General features: G+C 41.0%; 1 protein-coding gene across 3 annotated transcripts; it reads left to right on the top strand.

The window, feature by feature from the left end:
• The first annotated feature begins 898 nt into the window (after positions 1-898).
• On the top strand, positions 899-18,291 carry LOC106576502 (protein FAM3C). Of its 3 annotated transcripts, none has more exons than XM_014153716.3 (10): positions 899-1,049; positions 4,209-4,265; positions 10,402-10,506; positions 11,398-11,421; positions 11,912-12,035; positions 13,215-13,273; positions 14,130-14,180; positions 14,296-14,380; positions 14,849-14,975; positions 16,050-18,291. In XM_014153716.3, the coding sequence occupies exons 2-10, from the start codon at positions 4,253-4,255 to the stop codon at positions 16,137-16,139; spliced, it is 678 nt and encodes a 225-aa protein (XP_014009191.2). In that variant the 5' UTR covers positions 899-1,049; positions 4,209-4,252; the 3' UTR covers positions 16,140-18,291. The 3 variants fall into 3 exon arrangements, with proteins under 3 accessions (XP_014009191.2, XP_014009192.2, XP_014009193.2); XM_014153717.3 differs by lacking the exon at positions 899-1,049 and adding an exon at positions 1,434-1,627; XM_014153718.3 differs by lacking the exon at positions 899-1,049 and adding an exon at positions 2,415-2,587.
• Positions 18,292-24,022: the final 5,731 nt, after the last annotated feature.

Raw genomic sequence — 24,022 nt, 5'->3', positions numbered from 1 at the left:
GCGTGGATGAAAAGGAGGAAATTGAGAAAAGGTTGGAATGCCAACAGCTGTACTGGAATGAGAACAATATGGGTGTCAGTTCTGATTATATAGAGTGGGAGAATGAGGGTCAAGGACTTAAATGGTCTGTAGTGGAGACACAGGAAGAAGAGAGATCATGATACAGAAAGCAGTGGAGCGTCTAGGAAAGAAAGCATAAAGAAGCCCAAGGTTGGAAGCAAGAGTCATAATGTGTCAGAGTGGAAAGTGGTGATGGTGTTTGATGAGACCACAGGGCCTCATTTACACCCTATCCGACTAACCAATGCCTTGGAGAAAGAGATAGTTTGACTTCACCTATCCCAGTTCATTGGAAAGGTAAATTGCTAATGTTTTGTGGTAGCCAGGCTCAGAAAGGGAAGATTCTGCAAATGGAAAAGCTTAATGGGATGAAGCTTAAAAGCCATATCCCTGGGGCTTATGCTAGGTTGAGGGGAATCATCACTAGGGCCCCAATATCCATGTCCATAGTTGATATTAAAGAAAATGTGAAGGGAGGCAGAGTGATTGAGGCCAAAAGTTTGCTCAGTAGGAAAGAGGGTCAAAGAAGTGAAAGTGTATCAGTGCTGCTGAGGTTTGAGGTTTTGCCTAGAAAAGCACAGATAGCGTTCCCTTATTTCAATGTTGTTGACATGCTGAATAATTCTAATGGTGGATTGTTTCAGCAGGTTATAGATAAAGTTGAATGGATTCGGGTGCTTGGGACGGGTTTTAGCAGGTATTGATTTTTTGATTTTGTATTTTCTAGGTAGACCGTGATTCATCGTAAACTTCAGGACAGTACGTAGCAGTATGCACCTTAAACGTGTGTTTGCGGACCGCCATGATTTCAAGATGAAGAGAACGGCCTCACACTCCAGTACAGTAGGTGGCGGTGAAGAATCATGTTTGGTCGTTCTTCATGTTTAGTAGATTATTGAAGTACCACAAGAGTATATAGCGATTTTCTGAAACAAGGAAGAAGAGTCTGTCATCGTATAGGCAAGGCTTGTAACCGTGGAGTTTCTCAGGTAAAGTTGCCAGCTATCTTGTTAACGTTCGCTGTTTTTTTTTTTTTTTAGCTCATGCCAATTAAATGGACTTGCTGCTGGGGCAATCAGGTTTATCTAACTATTTTGACTAGGGTTGGCTAGCTAGCTACTGTTAACGGAATCTAACTAAATTGTGAATCGCTATAACTAGCTAGTTATGGCTAAATCTAACCATACTTTAACGTTACGTATTTGGGGACGTTAATCTATTCGGAAAAATTGCTGTGTCAAGTTTGCACAGTTAGCCGACTACTGTTAGCCAAACACTTAACACACAACTAATTGTGTAGCCAACCGATCTGACCCGATTGTTTAAACTGCACCAGGGTCGGACAGGCTTCCTATGTAGATTAAAAGTGAAATGTATAAACTTCCGGTGTAGATTAAGACAGGAGCCAGCATGAGATAAGGTTTGGAAAGCGTAGCTAGCAACCTCAATCCGAATTGTTCCAAAATGGCTGCTGTCCTGCTAACTCACATGAGGACAACATAGCAGTCATTCAGTCTTCTTGGTATGACAATTTGGACTACAAGCCATTTCCCATCCCTGTATTGAGGTATGTTTTCCGAACCATATCTCGCTCCGGCTCCAACCGTAGTGCAGCTGAGCAGTCGGATCTGCTGGCTAACTAATTGTACTTACTAGGACGTTTTCATTCAGCTGCCCTGAATGTGTCTGTGGGTTTTTCCTTTCAGTTAAGGCCTAGGCAACCAGGTGAGGGGAGTTCTTTACTAATTAGTGACCTTAATGTAATGATTTCGACACGTGCCCTGAGAGACTAACAGTGAAATGCTTACTTACGGTCCTTCCCAACAATGCAGGGAGAAAGAAATGAGAAATAACAGAAAAGTAATACTAAAGACACAATTATACACAAAAGTAATAATAAATACACAGCAATCAGACACAATTAGTAACAATAACTGAGGTAGATGGACATATAACACATAGGAATAGGTCTAGGGAAAATGTGCTATTGTTAAAGGGAATACCTATAACCATACTACCCTGTTCACATTACTTGGCAGTTTTTCAGCAGGGTCAAGTTGTCTCTGAACCGCACCTTTTGAACTGTAGCTTGACTCATTTTCTTACGGCCAGGAACAATCCAGGACACACTTGCAACCCGTCTAGCTTCCTCACAGTGGGTTGTGGGAATTGCGGTTTAAGAATCATTGATGTATGAAGGTTTTCTGTGGTCATTGACCTGCAGTAGAATCTGTCTAATACTTGTAAAGAGACAACTTCACCTGTGTCAGATAAGGGAGATACAAAATGTGCAACATGCCAGACAAGTGGGCGACAACATTCCCTTGCAGTAATCTCCAGCCCAAAGCCCTGTGGGGTGTGATGTGTGACTGGAAACGAAACAGGCTGAAGGATGCTAATCCATGGAATACAACCTTGATCCAAGCATCAGATTCCCAATGCACAGCAATCACAGACACTAAGACTTTGAGAGGCGATGTCAGGACAGGTGGGAGCAGAGAGGGTGATCGTGACAGAAATCACTTAGGTAGGTTTTATCTCTGCTTCATTTTACTGTCATTACCTCTCATTCCCTTCCCAATGTAAAAGCCTCAGTATAGATTAATACATGACAGGTTGTATATAACCCAACCACGCATGCTGCTATTAGCACAGAGTCAAAAAGATGGAATTCACACGGTACCTCAGAGCCCGCTAATGGGATTTCTCGCATTGTCTGCTCTCCTGACCTTAACACGCCTGCATAGTGTGTTAATCAGCTTCCATCAGTCACTCAACATTGCTTATTGTTTATTACTTTGGCTCTATTGGACCCAACATTATGACACTTTAGACAACGGTTACATATTTTCACAAATACCAGGTATTCTTGATCAAGTCCTCTCGAAGATGTTTATGAATGTCCTAATACTCTACCCATTGACATTGTCAGAACAAGCCTCTTAAAATTGCTCAAAAACAAACTCCTCCAATTAGCTCTGTCTCGAAAGCCCCGCTATATATTTCAGACACTGTCATAAATTATTCACGCTGTATATTAAACACTTCAGTTTCCCACTTTAATCTCAACTAATTTGCCTGGTTTCTGACCTCCCTAAATGCTTTCTCATCGTCGTGGGTGATCAGGCATACCACCATTGTGTCATCAGCAAACTTAATGATGGAGTTGGAGTTGTGCGCGGCTATGCAGTTGTGGTTGAACAGGGAGTACGGGAGGGCACTAAGCACGCACCCCTAAGGGGCCCCAGTGTTGAAGATCAGCGTGGCGGATGTGTTGTTGCCTACCCTCACCACTTGGGGGGCGGCCCGTCAGGAAGTCCAGGTTCCAGTTGCAGAGGGAGGCGTTCAGTCCCAGGATCCTTAGTTTCAGTTAGCTTCACAGTGTAACGTTTTAATTTCTGCTGAAATCAAAAAAGAAAAGTTATCTTGCACATTCAGCAGGCTGTGGTGTGAAATAGGCTTTTATTACTCATCGTTAATGCCGTCTTTGGTGTGCTGATTAATGCACAAGCACGCTTTTGTCCCCACTCCTATCAATATTTATTTTGATTAAGTCATACAAGTGTTACATTGCGGGAAGTTTAAAATACATTGTCATTACTACATTACTATTTTTAACACCAAAAAAACATTTAATTTAATCAAATATTTTCAGTCGTCTTCCTCAAATTAACGGGAAGATGATGCAATCTTTGCAAGAGGAAGGAAATCTAATTTCATTGGTCCTCAACTCATGGCTCAGTCATTTCGTTCAGGGTAAGTGGAGTTAGCAGGGAGTTAGCCTTCCCTGGAGCATGTTTAGTTCTGAAGACATTTACCTGGCTGTAAGGTGAGACGCATTCGTATGACTGGTTGACCAAAATTGCCTCTTCGTAGGATACCCCTCTAGCTGTGGATGTATTCCTGGCAATATTTATTCAGCCATCCCATTATGACCTACCAGTCTTCCTTGTTCTCAGTTAGATGCCAAAGTGAGTGAGTCATGTTTTAAACCCAGGAGGGAAGGCTAATGTCCAAGTAGGAGTGTGACATGATCATACCCAACCAGCCAAAGTTAACTAGCTAGTCAACCTTACTGTCGAACCACAGTCACTCCCTCTGAATGTCTCTCCACACTGGAGAATACTGACATGTTTGTCTTTCAACAGGGGCATTCATTGTCTTGTACTGACTGCAGATTCTTGGGACCAACATGAGAGCTGGAGGTAGGTTTTGCTATAATAGGTACCTGTATTCTCTGCAATTAGCATAACTTTTATCACATTTACTTGGGTCAGTGTGACAATTGTTCATCTTGGCTATTCTGTCAACAAACCATATTCTTAATCACAGTACAACATAGCTATGCCTATAGCCTACTTTAGTTTATTAGGAACCCCATTAGCTGCTGCTCATGTAGCAGCTACTCTTCCTGGGGTCCACACAACATGTACAAATACATGACAAAATACAGAACGGTAATAGACAAGAACAACATAAGATATTACATTAATATAGAAATAAGAGGTGTGTTTATGAAAGAAAGACTCCAATCGATTCCAATAGACAGCAAATACTATTTACACACTTCATATATACGTTCTTATGTACAATACAGTTAAATGAGATGTTCAGAAAGAGGAGAGGTGCTGTGATACAATATGTTTTTAAATGTAAACTTAAGTAACCTCTGGCAGAGCATTCCACGATGACATGTTTCTATACATAACTTAGCGACACATTAAATCTGTTTTTGGTTTGTGTACCGTGAAGAAACCCATAGTGGTGTGTCTGAGGTATGTATGTATGTATGTTTGAAGTGTATGCAAATGTTTAGGCATTTTCAAAAAAAAACATTTTTCTTAGACTAGAAGTAGTCAGTTTCTCCTCAACCATGAAAGACTATCATGTTGTTAGTTGTGTGTGCAGTTAAAGGCAAGGTGTTTGTTTTCAGCCAGCTGCAGCTTTGCTAGGTCTTTCTTTGCTGCTCCTGACCATATTACCGGACAGTAATCAAAATGGGACAAGATCAAAGCCTGGTACAGTTGATCTTACCACAACATACATACTGTACCGCTCACCAGCTTCACAACAACTTTGTATATGACTTGACAATGATAACTGACCATCCAATGATACTCCTAGGAGTTCAGCTTCCTCAATGTGTAGCGGTATTGTTAGAGAGGGATACAGATTTTGTCCTGGCGCCAGGCAGGTATTAACCCTGCCGAAAGAAGAGAGTAGGATGGAGTAGCACTACCAGACAGGCACACAGCAGGAGACTGCCTAGACTATTGTAGCCTGTGTGCCAGATAGCCAGTGGAGAGAAAAGATAAGAGGGGGGGGGGGGGGTTGTTAATAAACAATAAACTCTCACGCAACCTCACTTTAACCTCACCATTCTGTATACGTCTGGCCCTTTGGACACTGTGTTAACTAACCTGTGTTAACTAATGCCATACAACACTCCTTCCGTGGCCTCCAACTGCTCTTAAACGCTAGCAAAACCAAATGCATGCTTTTCAACCGTTCGCTGCCCGCACCCGCACGCCCGACTAGCAACACTACCCTGGACAGTTCTGACTTAGAATATGTGGACAACTACAAATACCTAGGTGTCTGGCTAGACTGTAAACTCTCCTTCCAGACTCATATTAAACATCTCCAATCCAAAATCAAATCTAGAATCGGCTTTCTATTTCGCAACAAAGCCTCCTTCACTCACCCAGCCAAACTTACCCTAGTAAAACTGACTATCCTACCGATCCTTGACTTCGGCGATTGTCATCTACAAAGTAGCTTCCAATACTCTACTCGGCAAATTGGATGCAGTCTATCACAGTGCCATCCATTTTGTAACCAAAGCCCCTTATACCACCCACCACTGCGACCTGTATGCTCTAATCGGCTGGCCCTCGCTACATATTCGTCGCCAGACCAACTGGCTCCAGGTCATCTAATAGTCTATGCTAGGTAAAGCTCCGCCTTATCTCAGCTCACTGGTCACGATAACAACACCCACCCGTAGCACGCGCTCCAGCAGGTATATCTCACTGGTCATCCCCAAAGCCAACACCTGCTATGGCCGCCTTTCCTTCCAGTTCTCTGCTGTTAGTGACTGGAACGAATTGCAAAAATCGCTGAAGCAGGAGACTTGTATTTCCCTCACTAACTTTAAACATCAGCTATCTGAGCAGCTAACCGATCGCTACAGCTGTACATAGTCCATCTGTAAACAGCCCACCCAATCTACCTACCTCATCCCCATATTGTTTTTATTTACTTTTCTGCCCTTTTGCACACCAATATCTGTACTTGCACATCATCATCTGCTCATTTATCACTCCAGTGTTAATCTGCTAAATTGTAATTACTTCGCTACTATGGCCTATTTATTGCCTACCTCATGCCATTTGCACACACTTGTCGTGTCTTTGGGGGTACCATTAAACTGAAGACATGTTTATAAATTAGCTCCCTGTAATTACTATCACGCGATTAAACTGATTAATCGTTTAATTGTAATTAACTAGGAGATCGGGGCACCAAGGAGAATATTCAGATTACAAAGCTATAATTTTCCTAATATAACTTTCCTGTACTATAATATTATATTCTATTATACTATAGGCCGATTATCTTCTGGTTTAAATGGTGTATTTTACCTCGAGTCCAGTCTCATTCCAAAAGTCGTAAATTGTTGTATCTGCACGAACCCAGTCTTTACTAAAATCATCCATACATCAATTGTCTTAAAATCATTTATTTACTACACTAAGTAATTAACAGAAAACATACAAACAGTAATTATCGTCACAAAGGATTGATATAGTAATGTGCGCTAATGGCTAACAGGCATGGCTGGTCTGTTAGACAATGGGTCATAAACGGTCAGCTGAGAAGGTACACAGAGTTCATTAATATTAACAATTGAAGGCTCACTCATTCGGGAACAATTGCAATCAATATATATTTACGCTCAGTGTGTCGTTCTGATTCTTGTTGGAGAGTTCGGTTCTGTTGGGAGTTTTTTGTTCGCGTTCTCTCTCTCTCTCTCGGTTAGAATGGATCTTTCAGAGCGACATTCATTAATGTCGTCATAGAATGGATGTTTCGTTGGTCTTCGTGTTCGATGATATAATTTACTTAGCTGCAGACTAATAATTAATATCAAAGACTTGTTCTTATTCTGTCGGTATCAATAGTCTAAAAGTTAACCACGTGGTATGGTTCACTTTCAGTAGAGGAATTGGATGGTAAAACCTATTGGCCATGGAGTGGAGGCCTGATCTAAAGAAATGTAAATCAGGGAGGGTTTTATAGTGACCCTTGAACAGGCTTGTCAAATGACGCCTGGTCCTGTATGGGTCCCTGGGGGCGTGCCTATGACTGAGTTAGACTTGGTTACAGAAATACAATTCTATCACATTACATCAGTACATAGCATCTCAATGTCTTACAAAAGCTTTATCCTTATTAATACATTCCATACACCCATTATGATGCAAGTCTCAAGCTGAGGCTATTATATAAACAGTTTTATGGTAATATGGCTATATTGTCTCTTCTGAGTATCACAAAATTGTACCAAGCGGATCAGTTCGTAGCTGGATTCTTCACCAATCTTCCATACCTTCTCCAGAACACACATGTCGCTCGGTTCTCCAATTCTATGAGTTGGAAGAATTTCCTTTGTCTCTCTATGAAACATGTGGTAGGAGATTCTCCTCTTAGGGTTTTTACAACCCTTTCACACAGGGCCTGGGTTGGGGGGAAGGTAGGTTGGGTGGTGGTGAAAAAGGGAGGGGTCAACTGTCCTCCCTGTACCAAAAGAGGCCAACGTCATGACACACTGTATATAGACTGTTTTTTTTCTATTGTGTTATTGACTGTACGCTTGTTTTTTCCATGTGTAACTCTGTGTTGTTCTTTGTGTCGCACTGCTTTGCTTTATCTTGGCCAGGTCGCAGTTGTAAATGAGAACTTGTTCTCAACTAGCTTACCTGGTTAAATAAAGGTGAAATAAAAACAATTAACTAATATATCAACCCAAATACATCCGGCAGGGCAATAATAGTCCAGCGACACTGAACATCAAAGGGAGCGCAGTGGGGGGAAAAATAAGTTTGCTGGAGCCATAGAGGGAAAATTAGTGAGGGGGGTTTAGCTGTTGACTTCAGGCTTTGTTCAAACGCACAGTCTGTCAGTCTGATACACCTGATGGTTTGTTTGTCAAAGCTTCAACACTGTTGCTACTAATCCATTCGATCAATGACAGGAGCGGTCCCCAAAGATTCCAAACACGACCTAGAGCGTTAACACCGGCGATCAACTTCAACACTTTACAAACTAATCACGCTGAAAATAAACAAGACTTCTGCAAAGAGTTAAACACACTGTTAAAACTGCCGCGCCGACCGAGAGCCTCCATACAGAGCCGGAAGAGCCGGAAGAGCTGTCTTTATTATCTCCCTCCTGACTGCTGCTGTGCTCTTAAAGGGGCAGCCCACGGTGAAGGCTCCGTGCAGGATTTCACTACAAATGTTCACAACCTTTATGCACATCTCCAGTGTAGGTCTAAGAGAATGCTTTGAATCAAATACAATGCTTTTTGGTTTCAGATGAATTTAACACCAGATTGTCATTTCCCATTCTGACACTGACTGTAAGTCCTTGCTAAGAGTCTCTGTGAGCTCATTGGCTGTAGATGGTGATGTGTGCAATCAGCATACATGGTCATTCTAATTTCTTGTAAGACAAGTGGAAAATCATTTGTTAAAATAGAGAAGAGTGACGGCCCAAGGAAACTGCCCTGAGGGATACCTCATTGTAGATATCTGATGATAAAGAAGATTCCATTGAAGAACACTCTGGGTTCTATTGGATAAGTAACTCTCCAACCGTGTGATGGCAGGTGACGTAAAGCCATTCCAAGTGAGTTTTTTTCAATAACAAATGATGATCAATAACATAAGGCTTCACTGAAACTTAACAATACAGCTCCAACTATCACGTAATCAATTTATTTTAGCCAGTTGAGTGCCTTTCCCTATATGTAGTTAACTTGTTCTTTATAAAACAGCATTGCATTTGCTCAAACGCAGTTCTCCATCAGTTTACTAAAAACAGGCAGCACACTGGCTGGGTGGATGTTAGAGTCAGCAAAGGGTGCTTTACTATTTTTAGGAGGTGGAATTACTTTAGCTTTCTTCCACACCTGTGGACACAATCCTGGTTTAAAGACATGGCAATACAGTCTTACCATTCTCAGTAGTTTCCCTTCTAGGTGTTCTATACTGGGTGGCTTATCATTGATGGATGGTAACTGTTTTTCCACCTATTCCACACTAACTTGACCAAATTCAAAACGGCATTCCTGCTCTTTCATTATTCGATCTTCAATACACATATGATGGTTCAGTGTTTTAACTGACTGTTTGTCCTCTTTACCGGTGAAATAGTCATTGAAATGAATTGGCTATATCAGAAGGTTTTGCTATAAATGGCCCATCATCAATGAACGATGTAGATTTAATTGGGTTTTCTGTCCATAATATAACTTAAGGTGATCCAAAGTATTTTCCCATTCTTTTTTTAATGTAATTTCTTGTTTTAGTAATATTATAATAGTTTTTTTAAATTGAGTCACAAAATGTCTCAATTGATAGTATGTCGACCAATCAGCTGAGCAGCCTGACTTGTTTGTCACCTTTTTCTTCATCATTTCTTTGAACCATATCATTTTTCAGTTCATCGACCCAGGGGGCTCTAACAGTTCTCAGTTTCTTAACAGGTGCACGCTTGTCAACAATTGGCAAGAATAATTTTACAAATACTCCGAGTGCTGTATCTGGTTTCTCCTACTTATACACATCAGGCCAACAAATGTTTTTCATCTTAAACAAGAGTCCTGAGAACATTTTGTATGACCTGTTATAAATAACTTTAGACCCTGCCTTTGGTACCTTTGGCTTTTCTTGCTATTGCTACAATGTTATGGTCACTATTGCCAATGGGAACTGACATTGCTTTGGAGCAAAGCTCTGCAGCAGTGGTGAAGATCTGATTAACACAAGTGGATGTCACAGGTCCAACACTTGATTTACACTCTAGTTGGTTGAGTGATAACCTGGGTCATGTTACAGGCATTAGTCACAGTAAGAAGCTTCCTCTTGAGAGGACAACTAGATATCCAGTCAATGTTCAGGTCACCAAGAAAATGAATTTCTCTGTTAGCGTCAGAGACCTTATCTGGCATCACACATATTATACATGGTGTTTAAATAGGTTTCTCTCTCCTCTCTCGCTCCATCTATTGATCTCTATTCGTTCTCTTTCTTTGGTCTGTCTATTTTCCTTCAGGCATCTTGAAGTTGGCTGCATTGGTTTCGGTCTTTTTCCTGGCAGTTTTCCTTGCCTTCCAGCTGCTGGAAATTAATATGGACTTCAGTTTGGCGAATGTGTTTGGTGAGTTTGGTTTGGTGTTTTCCAGTGTTGTAACTGTGCATATCAATCTATTGCCTGATCTTGCATGGAATTCCAAAGAGGAATCACTTAGTTTCAAAGGCTATTATTTTGAATACATCTCTCAATAGATAGGATTAATAATCTTCACCAGGGATTCAAAATTTAGGCCTTCAGAAAAACCTTTGTTGTGTCTGCATACGACACCCCTTAGTCTCTGGCTAAAGCTAAATTCACATTTACATTTACATTTAAGTCATTTAGCAGACGCTCTTATCCAGAGCGAAAATTCACACACTACGGAAACGGAAGGTGCGTAGGACAATGTTTTTCGTCACAAAAGGGGCGGCTCCTTGTAATACTTTCTGGCATTCGGGCGTACTTTTGTACTACCTGGAAATTGAGACGGTCGGTATCATTCCTTCTGCAGCCGTGGGGACAGTGTTGTTCCTTGTTCTGATCTACAGGTTATTCATCAAAGTTGCCTATTTTGTATTTGTAACCAAATATAATCTCTGTGACTGTACAAACAGTAAACCAAACAACAAGAATCCACCCCCTCAAAATATTTAGTTTATAGAAGAACCTGCTTTAGCCAAGGATATCAAACTGGGATAATGTTTTAGGTTGCACCGGCAAGTAGAAGAGGATTTGCTAGGGCATATTTAAAAAAAAAAAAAAAAGATACATCTGATTTCACATGGAGATGTGGGATGCTAAAAGGCCTGGCTAGCTTGCTATGTTTTAAGCCAGGCTAAAGCCAGATAGCCAGATTTTGTACAAAGCTCAATGTTTTAACTTTCTTAAATAAGGAACTCGTGAGCTCACGGGCTAATGTCATAAAGACATCTGAAACTCGAGTCTAACTTGTCTGTTTCTGTCCCTCCACAACAGGGTCTATGCCTGTAGAGGAAGGCCGTAAGTATACTTCAATAACTTCTCCTGTTACATCACTTTAACCTAATTCCTGATTCCCTCAATCAATCAAGTTACATTTCTTATTTCAGGGCTGATCTTCTCTTAACAAACCATGGAAACACCTTACCATGTAGGCTTAAGTGTTAGGAGCTCAGTAGTTAATCTGTGTGTTGTGTAGTTACCACCTGGCCTTTATTGTGAATGTTTTGGTTCTTTAGCTGTTGAGTTCTTTGTAAATAGTCTGGTTTGTTCTGCAGGTGTGTGAGTTATATTGTGCCCCCGGTGAGAGAGATTCAAGCTGTGTGTGTAATAGTAGACTGTTTGCAGGGCCTAGATATGTGCGTGTGAGAGAGATTCAAGGTGTGTGTGTAATAGTAGACTGTTTGCAGGGCCTAGGTATGTATGTGTTTGCTGATATTGGGTGTGTGTTTGATGGGGGGGTGGTAAAGTGTGTTGGTATTGTATACTCCGTTTGGAATTCCATTCACAGCTACCAGACTGCACCGCTACAAGTGTGGCCTCTCCAAGCCATGTCCTGAGGGACACTTCTCCTTTAAGATGGCCAGCGGAGCAGCCAGTGTTGTGGGTCCCAAAATCTGCCTGGAGGACAACATGTAAGAGACATGATAGACCTATATTAACAGTACAACCCACATCCCTCTCAACCTATATTAACAGTACAACCCACATCCCTCTCAACCTATATTAACAGTACAACCCACATCCCTCTCAACCTATATTAACAGTACAACCCACATCCCTCTCAACCTATATTAACAGTACAACCCACATCCCTCTCAACCTATATTAACAGTACAACCCACATCCCTCTCAACCTATATTAACAGTACAACCCACATCCCTCTCAACCTATATTAACAGTACAACCCACATCCCTCTCAACCTATATTAACAGTACAACCCACATCCCTCTCAACCTATATTAACAGTACAACCCACATCCCTCTCAACCTATATTAACAGTACAACCCACATCCCTCTCAACCTATATGCAGGGGCCTAATTAGAAACAACTATTTTAAATAAGACATGTTTTATCCCCCCCGCACAAAAAAAGAACCTTGCACTTGACTTTTCCTACTAGCACTGACTTTACTGATAACTACTTTTTATTTAGAAAGAATTTCCAGCACTTACTATGACTGTTATGTGGTTGTCTCACCTAGCTATCTTAAGACGAATGCACTAACTGTAAGTCGCAATGCATAAGAGCATCTGCTAAATGACTACAATGTAAACATCTATTGTCAGGTAGATATCTAGAGTGCAAGGCTGACACAATAGGATAATCTACAACACAATTATCCATGTCTGTTCTACAGGATGCATTTCTATTCTTATTTTATAGATTCCTAGACAGACTAGCGTAGACCGGTATGAACTATATCGTAACTGAGGTGGCGATTCGATTTAAACATGCCTGAAGCAGCCTGTCGACTGTTAATCCTCTATTTAATTAACTGTCGACTGTTAACCCTCTATTTAATTAACTGTTGACTGTTAACCCTCTATTTAATTAACTGTTGATTGATTCTTGTGGCATTCTGCATCCGTGTTATTGAAATCCAATTCCTCAGGCATTGCTTCAAGGGAATCAAGTCTGGTTAGGAATAAGTCTTTTATTTTTGTGTCGACGCTATACGGGTGTGACAAGTCTCAGTACAGTGGTGAAGAAAGCCACATGACCGGGAACAAAGACAAGGCTGGGACTAACCTAATCATAAAATACATGCAGGCTCACAATCACATAATGCTTTAATTTGTCCTTTCAGATTGATGAGTGGTGTCAAGAACAACGTGGGAAGAGGAATTAACATCGCCCTGGTTAACGGTAAACCAGCCTTGTCACTGCTACATACCATAGACAAACAGTACTTCTCCTTGTAGTCAAATCGGTTGTTTTACATGATTACATCTGTGAGTAATATGACAATTGAAAATGACATCTGCTGTGTGAAACATTTACTTTGTTCAGGGATTGGCAGCTCGAGTCCTTCGAGGATGTGTAGAATGTGTAGATGGCTTTTAGTGCTGGGCTGGAACAAAACCCTGCATACAACATGGCCCTTCTGGACTGTAGTTGCCCGTCCCTGCCTTGCTTAACTACTTCAATACTAACCCGTCCATACCGCTGTTCGTATACACTGAGCGGACAAAACATTAAGAACACCTTCCTAATATTGAGTTGCACCCCATTTTGTCCTCAGAACAGCCTCAATTTGTAGGGGCATGGACTCTACAATGTGTCAAAAGCGTTGTCAAGTTGGCTTGATGTCACACCGGAAACTTGGTGTGACAAACCCAGCAGGGTTGCAGTTCTTGACACAAATCGGTGCACCTGGCACCTACTACCGTACCCCGTTCAAAGGCATTTAAATATTTTTCTCTTTCCAATTCACCTAAATGGCAAACATACACAATCCATGTCTCAAGGCTTAAAAATCCTTATTTGACCTGTCTTCTCCCGTTCATCTACACTGATTGAAGTAGTATAGTGACATCAATAAGGGATCATAGCTTTCACCTGGTCAGTCTGTCATTGAAAGAGGTGTTCTTAATGTTTTGTACACTCGGTGTAAACAGTGCTTTCCATTGTCGTTGAATGTACTATAATTCACTATTCATGATAGGAGTTGGCTTGTGAGTGTACATTAGCTTGTCGTGAACAAGTTGTTTGTTCTCCACAGGAAAGACAGGGGACCTCATCAAGACAGGCTACTTTGACATGTGGGCGGGAGGTGAGGCCTTAGTTTCAGTTAGATTTCCCGTGTTTCCGGGTCATGGTGTGTCTCTTGACTAGGCAGGCGGACTAGGTAAACCAATCTTGTACCTGTGTATTTGTTGTGTGTGCAGATGTCAACACGCTCATCACATTCCTGAAGACTATTGAAGAAGGAACAGTAGTGATGATGGCCACGTTTGACGATTCGGCCTCAAAGTAAGTGTTCCTAACTGAAGAAAGATGCACGTTCAGCATTTAACTTCTCCATGAACTCTTAGATGATCATTTTAAGCTTAGGCAAATACTTCAGTTCAGTGTCTTGATCAATCTGTTTCGTTCCTCCAGGGACTTAATTGAACACTTGTAGAGTTGACAAATGACTATCACTTAAATACACCCATTAACTGACTGCGGGGAAATGTAAATGAATTTCACCCTAACTGCTGATATTAAAGGAGTAGTCACCAATTACTGATGTTTAACAATGGTGACTAAGAGAAAAGGAAAGAGTGGTAGGTAGAGACATTTTAAGTGTCTTGTCTACAGACTCTTAATGACATTCTAGCTGTGTATTCACTAGCAAATGGACCGAAACGGGGAGGGACTACCTGAACTTGTCCAATAAACGTTTTGTCCAATAAACGGTGTGCACAAATGAATACGACCCTGCTTTGCGGTCCACAGGCTGAACGACGAGTCCAAGAAGATGATTGGTGAACTTGGCAGTTCCAGCATCAGCACATTAGGCTTCAGGGACAACTGGATCTTTGTGGGAGGCAAAGGGATCAAGACCAAGAGTCCCTTTGAGCAGGTAACTTCAACCCCCCCCTCCACACTTTTAAATCTTTATCCTCCTTAACCTGGGTTGTTCAGATTTTTTCTTTCTGGTCTGTTCACATGGGACTTTTTCACCTCCCCGTTGAAATATCATGGCTTCGGTGAAGTACAACTGAGAGAAGTTTGTCTATAGAAATATAGTACCTAGAACACACCATTTATCGTGATACAGACTCATTTTCCAGCCCTGTCATAGAGTTGCGCGTGCTGTTCTGCTTCAGAAATGGCTGTGTTTGATATTGGAGTCAATCCAACGTAAAACTCCACCTGGATGTCATTGTCTACAACCCTCAGACTCAACTCTGGACCTCCAAGCCAGTCCCACTGCATTTTGTCATTGTGCCACTCTAATCAGGGACTGATTTAGACTCAGGACAGTATGTGTGTGCAGTTAATTATCAGGTAGAACAGAACCAGCAGGCTTCGGACCTTGTAGGGTAAGAGTTGAGCACCCCTGGTCTACAACGTCACAGATGTCATCGGACGATGGATTACCTAGAGGTGAAATAACCCAAATGGAGCTAGATAAAGCCAGAATAATAATCTACTTGTTGAGCATAGCTATAGTCATCAGCCTGGTGTTCATGGTCATCACTCACTGTTCAGTTTGTCACGGTCCCGACATCAGCGTATAACTATCCTGCAACAGGGCTATTTGACGCGAGAATGCACTCGAACGTGACATTTGTTTGTAAACTAAATAATGTCTCTAAGATATGTAAAACACAGCCGCTCCATGATTTAGTTTTCGTTCTTTACAGTTCTGAACTATTGATTTCATTATCTGAGTTTTACCAGAGAAGACAATTTTGAGAATACTGACATTTCCATCTGACCCTGGAACATGTCGTCCCAGGCACTCCTTCAATATTGACTTTCCACCCTCCCTTATGTGTTGTTGGGACATTTTGTGATCGCTGTGCCGGTACACACACAGCGTCCTATTCCCTTTGAAGTGCACAAAACACTTGCACTATATAGGGAATAGGCTGCCATTTGGGATGCTGCCATTGGGTCTAATCCAAAACCTCTGTCTCTGCCTCTACAGCACATAAAGAACAACGCCGACACCAACAAGTACGAGGGCTGGCCCGAGGTGCTGGAGATGGAAGGCTGCATACCCCAAAGACAGGAGTGATCTTTTCACTTAAACCCTCGACCGGCCATCTCCTGTTCCCTTCATCGCCGACCCCTTCACGCCTTTGGTTGCGTCTCCCATTCTTCTCTTAAAATAGTGTACTTGCACACTTTCCTATGATGGCTCTAACAATGGTGGAACCTCCCTCCACCCAATGCTAACACCAACGCAACCTTTGTATTTTAGAGACTGTCCCTCTGCGTTGCAGCTGTCAATGTTTGCAGCAATCGGTGTTTGACGTCAGGGAGCATCCTTGTATCTTCCTGTGTTTTTGTGTCAAGGTATTGTCTATTTATAGGAAGAGGAATGGAAGGGTAGCTGGTATGGCAGAAATCCCTGTTATTGGTTATTCAGCAGAATGTACCAAGATCACTGTGAAATTTGTAAATAGAAATACAAAAAAAGTAGCAAACTTTTGAACATCCGTATTGTAATATAAAATCTTGGAAAGCTATATGGCTTAAGATCCTTGTTACTTAAGAGTGAATTTATATTCTAGCTTTTTATCTTTAGTGATTGGTCTTTTTTAATTGTTAGTTTTTGTGTGGGTTGGGAGTGGAATGAATGAGGAAGCATAGAGCTAAATCGCGTTAGTGGGGATTTTGTCTTGTGTGCATCTTCCTTGGATAGAATGGGAATTGTTGGTTTTGGATGGGGGTCATGTTTCAGTAAAAATCTATCTATTTTAGGGAAATATTTAGCTGGTTTTGCTGATTTTGATAACAAATCACTTGGGATTTTATTGGCACCTTGACAGCCTTGGAAAAACCATTCAAGAAGTAGATTGATACATTACAAAGATGACTAGGTTTAGATTTTGTGGCTAGATCTTACTTTCCCCAGTATCTCTGGTTTACTTTAAAGACTACTAACTCTCTGCATCACATCTCTTCCACTTGGCTCTCCTAAAGCTTTGATTATCTCATTGCGACTGACTTTTTTGTTCTTATCATATAATGCAAAAACTTCCTAGGCTGAAGCTCATAGATTTTAGCTGATTTACTGCTGGCTTTTGCAACATTGCATCATGTCCCCCCTGGATCTTGTTCAATGAGCGGTCTCAGTACCACTGTTCATTAGCCGTGGTCATATTAGCTACAATTCAACCCAGCTGTCATTTTGTCACACTTGGAATGGAGTAAGCTACATATATAAAAAATAATACATTTGACATTTTATTTAACTAAGCAAGTCGGTTAAGAACAAATTCTTATTTACAATGAAGGCCTACACCGGTCAAACCCGGACGATGCTGGGTCAATTGTGCGCCGCCCTATGGGACTCCCAATCACGACCAGGTGTGATAGTCTGGAATGGAACCAGGGTGTCTAGTGACTCCTCAAGCACTGAGATTCTGTGCCTTAGACCGCTGCACCACTCGGGAAACCACGGATTGAGTCAGTGGATTCATTCCTGTTCTGTGTGAAGTTGAATCCATTGGGAGATTATTGCATATGCTATTATGTCATGTGCTTTAACTACGGTAACAGCTGGTGCTAAAAGTAACACACGTTTCAGAGTGTAACGTAAAACTCTTGTTGCTTGAAACATCTCACCTCAGTCCCCTAGTTGGTTCAAAGGATAACAGTGTATGGTTGTGGTCAAATGGCAGGAATACAATCCTGGTTCCAGTTCTGTTTGCATTTAGAGCAGTACATGTAACCTAACACAATGTGATTGTGGAGGCTATTCTGAAACCTGTACCCCCCCATCCACTTGTCTATGGAGTCAAAAGGATTTCCCCTTTTCTCTTGACATTGGCAAGATATTTTAACACAATGAATGACATCCTCCCCATTGCCTTTTAAAAAAAGATCTGTGTTCTGTTCTTTGGTTTCATTTGAGGACCTTGAGTGAAGTGAAAAGCCCAAATCGATGCCCCATCGATGCCATTCCTAAAACAAGTGTGTTCTTCCTGCTCTTAAAGGAATTCATCCCACCAATGTGCCTTGTCTGACTTACAAATCCACAGTCTGTAATATTCCCCATTTCTGCATCTCTACTAAACTACTGATTCCTTAATCATACATGTTGTTGCAAGGGGAACAATTCTGATAATTGTGACTGATTTTGTTGCAATGTCTTACATCTGTCGTGAAACATTTCAAACAACTTACCATTCATGAGTATGGTTAATAAAGCTCAACCTGTCTTCATTGTACGTGTGACATTTATTTAGACAGAAGTCCTGAATTTGGAAAGTATTTCTCTCACAATGCCTTTAACGTCTTAAATCCTATATGTTGGCAGATGAAGTTGACTTGATTTCAGGGAGGAAAGAAAGAGTACATCTGGCTTCTTCACCTGTGGGGTCGTATGACGGGGTGCGGAGGCATATTTCTGTCTGTAATAAAGCCTTTTTGGGAGGAAAAACTCATTTTGATTGGCTGTGCCTGGCTCCACAGGGCCCTTTCCCAGTCATGTGAAATCCATAGATTAGGGCCTGATGAATTTATTTCCATTGACTGAATTCCTTATGAACTTTAACTCTGTAAAATCTTTGAAATTGATACATGTTGCGTTTTTATATTTTTGTTCAGTATAGTCATCTGCATCAATCTGGGTTGTTTTCAGGAGGTTACATCATACTCAATGTTGCAGATGGAAATGGCATGAATAGATATAGCTCTTTGTTTTGTTACTGTGACACTCTGTTCTACATAGCCTAATGTTTCTGAACTAAGAACATTCCACAAGGTTGTGCCGGGATTCTATTATAATAACCAAATACCCTATTCTCTTTGCAAAAGGTAAGCAATAATTTACCACCTGGTTTTTAATAAGAATTATAGAATTCACTGGATTGTATGCGAAGCAGTAATTGTTTCAAAACATCTCCTGCCATGTCACTGATGCATCGAGAAACAGTGTTGTTTGATGAAGTCATTGTCTGTATAGTTATTTTGGCCTTTTCCCCCAGCATTGTCCCAGCCATATCCGCGGCAGCAGGAAGAATTAAGTCCTCCACAATAGTATGGGGCTTGCCTATCCTAGGCACTCGGTAGCTCACCATATAAGATGCTTCTAGCACCTTCTTATTAATGGTATCTGTTGCATCAGATTCACAACTGTCAGTGTCCATGCTAGCTGGGCTGACAACAAATGTAGAATTACTGATGCTAGCATTGGATGTGCTCGTGGAAGCAGAACAATTTCTGTCGTTGACAGGTGCAGGTGTAGTACTACTGGTAGTAGCAGTATTACCAGTAGAGCTGGTATGTGTCGGGCCTTACTTTTATTTAACAATTTATACATTTTCTAGCAAAAGGAATGAGCAGCAGCTACGTTTGGCTACATACGGACTGTTAGTTGAATTCCCGCGAGAGAGTAACGGTTAATGTGATTGGGCTAACTGTATTTGACATTACGATGTTATTTCGCTGAACACTAGATGGTTTAATTTTATTTTTGGCAGTGAAACGAGGCTACTCAAGCGAGAAAAAAACCTCACCCAAATGTATAGCCCCGTTGGAAAAAAGAAATGGACTGTTTGAAAATGTGAAGAAGAAATATAAATAAATAAATGTTTTTAAAATGTGAATTACATTTTTATTTGGCGTACCCCCGATGGCATTCCAGTTTGGGAATACCTGCATTACATGATCACTACAGTAGCCCCACATGGCTATAAATAAATGATGAGATTATATGGCCATTAAATAACACATCATAGCTTGGCATATTTAGATTGGGGAATAGGCCTAAATCATATTAACTTTCTATTTTGCAGCTCAGGAGGTTATTCTAAACTAGGCTCTTCTGTGTCTTAAAAGTCATTTGCTGAAGGCCAAGCCTATACTACGCCAGCTACTGGTATAACATCGTTATCGAATGCCGTTCTACAACAAGCTCTAAACTTTTATTTAGGAAATTAAACCGGAAATTGCAAAGCAACTCTAAAGTCTGGGCTAGAGTTGCTTGATTGACTAGCTACGTTCAGTTCATGTCCTTTGTGGAGGCCGCATCCCTGACGAAAGTTTGTACATATAAAAAAGATCTGTAAGCGAGTAAAGTGAGATGTAAAGTAAGAATTGATTTTCATAGTTGTAACATTTACAGAACTAATTTAACGGTTACTGCATGGCTTTTCTTACTATCCTAACAACTATCCTAACAATTTACCTATGGGTTTTCTTATGATTCTAATGATACGTACGTTCAACATTGTGGCAGCTATCTGGCTCCATGTTATGTTTTTCTCCCAATGTTTGTCGCTGGTCAATCATAATAAAGTGTTGTTGCAAATAGGTATGTTTCATTTTACACGCACAAGTAACAAACCGCAACCACTGTGTTACAAAACTTAGCTAATGATATTGTTCTGGTTGTTCAAGGTCGACATATTTCCAGATTGTTGCTCCCACTTGAAAAGCAAGGAAGAAATACTTGGCTTCTCTTCGACATTTTGATATGTTAAGGGCCTGTGACTCACTTAGTGCTGAGCGATTAGTGCTTTTTGAGGTCGTTTCGGTTTCGGTTAAATTATTAAAATCACGGTTTTCGATTATTTGGGTTGAATGCTGTGACACAGAATCAAACCATTAATAAAAGTCCCATGATGGTAGTGAGTTTTGACTGCCCGTTACAGCTTATCACTTATTAACCATAATTATTCACATTACTTTAATCAAATATTTCAGTTGTGTATATTACATTTGTTTTATTTGATGACTTATTTCATTCCAAGTCATCTCATCTCTATAGAACTGCTGCATATGCTGTCTGACAATCATTATTTAGTAGTTATTCAAAGTAAATAAGGCATACTTTTATGACTGCTGAATACCAACTATAAACCACATAGATCATGTATTTTCAGGTAGAGATACCTCGCGAAGCAACAGCTGCTCTATATATCCCCAATCGCGCATTATTCTGCTTCTTCCGTAGCAGACAGAAACACAGACCAGACAATGTTATATCGTCATTGTAGTTAATTACCACGTTTTATGCGCTAAACTATTTAGAATATTGTCCTGTTGGAAACTACAACTCCCTACTACATCGCAGAGTTCAGACTGGATCTGATTTGTCTCTTATTAGTTGTTTAAAAAACGTGTCTCTCAGACCTTTACAACTCGTTCAGGCAGTATTGTAAGACAGGGGGCGCTATTCACCTATTAATGGTCCGCCTGTAAACTACATTCCTTGAGGCTCAGCTGTTGAGGTTGCTATCAGGCATCATCTGTTGTAGGAGGCACATGTCTAGTTTTATGCTGACGGGATACGTTTATTTGTGTATATGACTAGGCCTATGAGTGCCGCTGAGTGTGCGTCCTATTTAAGTGTATGATGCCATTTGCCACCAGTATGTTGTACACTGCCTATTGTAAACACGTAAGAGATGTACAGTTGAAGGCGGAAGTTTACTTACACTTAGGTTAAGTCATTAAAACTCGTTTTTCAACCACTCCACAAATTTCTTGTTAACAAACTATAGTTTTGGCAAGTCGGTTAGGACATCTACTTTGTGCATGACACAAGTAATTTTTCCAAAAATTGTTTACAGACAGATTATTTCACTTATAATTCACTGTATCACAATTCCAGTGGGTCAGAAGTGTACATACACTAAGTTGACTGTGCCTTTAAACAGCTTGGAAAATTCCAGAAAAGGATGTCATGGCTTTAGAAGCTTCTGATAGGATAATGGACATCATTTGAGTCAATTGGAGGTGTATTTGTGGATGTATTTCAAGGCCTACCTTCAAACTCAGTGCCTCTTTGCCTGACATCATAGGAAAATCAAAAGAAATCACCCAAGACTTCAGAAAAAAATTGTAGACCTCCACAAGTCTGGTTCATCCTTGGGAGCAATTTCCAAATGCCTGAAGGTACCACGTTCATCTGTACAAACAATAGTATGCAAGTATAAACACAATGGGACCACGCAGCCGTCATACCGCTCAGGAAGGAGACGCATTCTGTCTCCTAAAGATGAACATACTTTGGTGCGAAAAGTGCAAATCAATCCCAGGACAACAGAAAGGGACCTTGTGAAGACGCTGGAGGAAACGGGTACAAAAGTATCTATATCCACAGTAAAACGAGTCCTATATCGACATAACCTGAAAGGCCACTCAGCAAGGAAGAAGCCACTGCTCCAAAACCGGCATAATAAAGCCAGACTACGGTTTGCAAAAGCATGTGCGAGCAAGGAGGCCTACAAACCTGACTCAGTTACACCAGCTCTGTCAGGAGGAATGCCCCCCCCCCCCCCAAAAAGAAAAAAAATACTGTGGGAAGCTTGTGGAAGGCTACCCAAAACGTTTGACCCAAGTTAAACAATTTAAAGGCAATGCTACCAAATACTGATTGAGTGTATGTAAACTTCTGACCCACTGGGAATGTGATGAAAGAAATAAAAGCTGAAATAAATCATTCTCTCTACTATTATTCTGACATTTCACGTTCTTAAAATAAAGTGGTGATCCTAACTGACCTAAGACAGGGAATTTTTACTAGGATTAAATGTCAGGAATTGTGAAAAACTGAGTTTAAATGTATTTGGCTAAGGTGTATGTAAACTTCTGACTTCAACTGTATTTGCATGTCTTAAACAGCAGTGGATTCATGTAGCATGGTACCAGTATTGGGACACTACGATACCAGATTTTCCTAGGCAAAAAAGAAAAAAGGAAGCAAATTAAATTCTATGGTCCTTTAAAACCTACTTTTGTAAAACGTGTCCTGTAGCTTGCAAAATAAACATGTGACTCCTGATCACAACATAAGCCAGTTTTTTCAAACTCGATTCTCTCCCCAAACTCTTAATACCACTCCTGTTTCTTTTACACCACCCCTTCCACCTCTATCTACCCCGTGACCATTCTGCCATTTCCCCCTCTCCCTCAAATGTGACACCCTCCAAAGCCCCTGATTCAGCCAGCTGTGTTTACGCTCCCTGTGTTTCTCTGGGAGATTCTGCTGACTTCTGCACAGCCACAGCTTATTCTCTCAGCCCCACACCAGATCAATGAGTGACCATGTGTATATACGTTCACATATGTGCATTGTGTCACTGTCAGGCAAGCACATGCACGCTCTGCACTGCAACCGTAGCCTATAGGCTACACACAGGTCTATGTGTTATAGTGTTTGAAGTAGGCTAGCAGATAACTGCATTTTCTCTTTGTTTTGCTGTTTTCCCCACTCAATGGGAAACCATATGTGTTGTGTTTTGATCCTGGTTAGTCCCGACATCATTCCCGTAAGTTCCTTTAGTTGTTTTTCTGAGAAACCCAGGGTTTTAACAGAGTTACACTAATTTCCCGCTAATCATTTCAGAGTGCTGCCCTCTTGACACATGAAAATTGCTTACCTCTCTCTCTCTCTCTCTCTCCCCACACAACACACACACACACGTAAACACACACAAACAGAGGCCTCTACTCTTATGCACAGAACAAAGATCTCATTGACGTCTGACATTTTGGTCTCCCAGTTGACTTTACCTTAGATGTAAACAACAGGGTCAGGAAGTTGAAGCGGCTCAGAGCCTGCTGAAAATAGTCCCATCCATCCCCCATCTCAGCATCTGCAGTTCTACTAGTAGAAACTGCCCCACTTCCTCTTTCGGTGCTCCCCCCTGCCTCACCAAGAAGAGGAACTGCAAGGGGAGATGGTCAGTGGTTAGACTGGAGAGAGTGCAGCAGTACATCATGTATTTGTATTAGAATAGGGACCGTCAGTTAGATTTAACCGCCAATGGTTGGGGGGCCAGAACATAAATACAAATCATTTGTAGGCTGCAAATTGATCACAAGAAGCCCACACAGATATATTTGACTAAAATATTATAATTTAAAACCTTGATTACATTTGTGTACCATAACGTGTCTCTGTGCGTGGGAATATTAGGAACAGATTTCCAAAATCTCTTG

Source organism: Salmo salar, chromosome 17 (assembly GCF_965601325.2).
Source record: "Salmo salar chromosome 17, fSalSal1, whole genome shotgun sequence".
NCBI lineage: Eukaryota > Metazoa > Chordata > Actinopteri > Salmoniformes > Salmonidae > Salmo > Salmo salar.
Note: the sequence above shows the minus strand (reverse complement) of the source record. Positions and strands in the feature narration are given on the sequence as shown.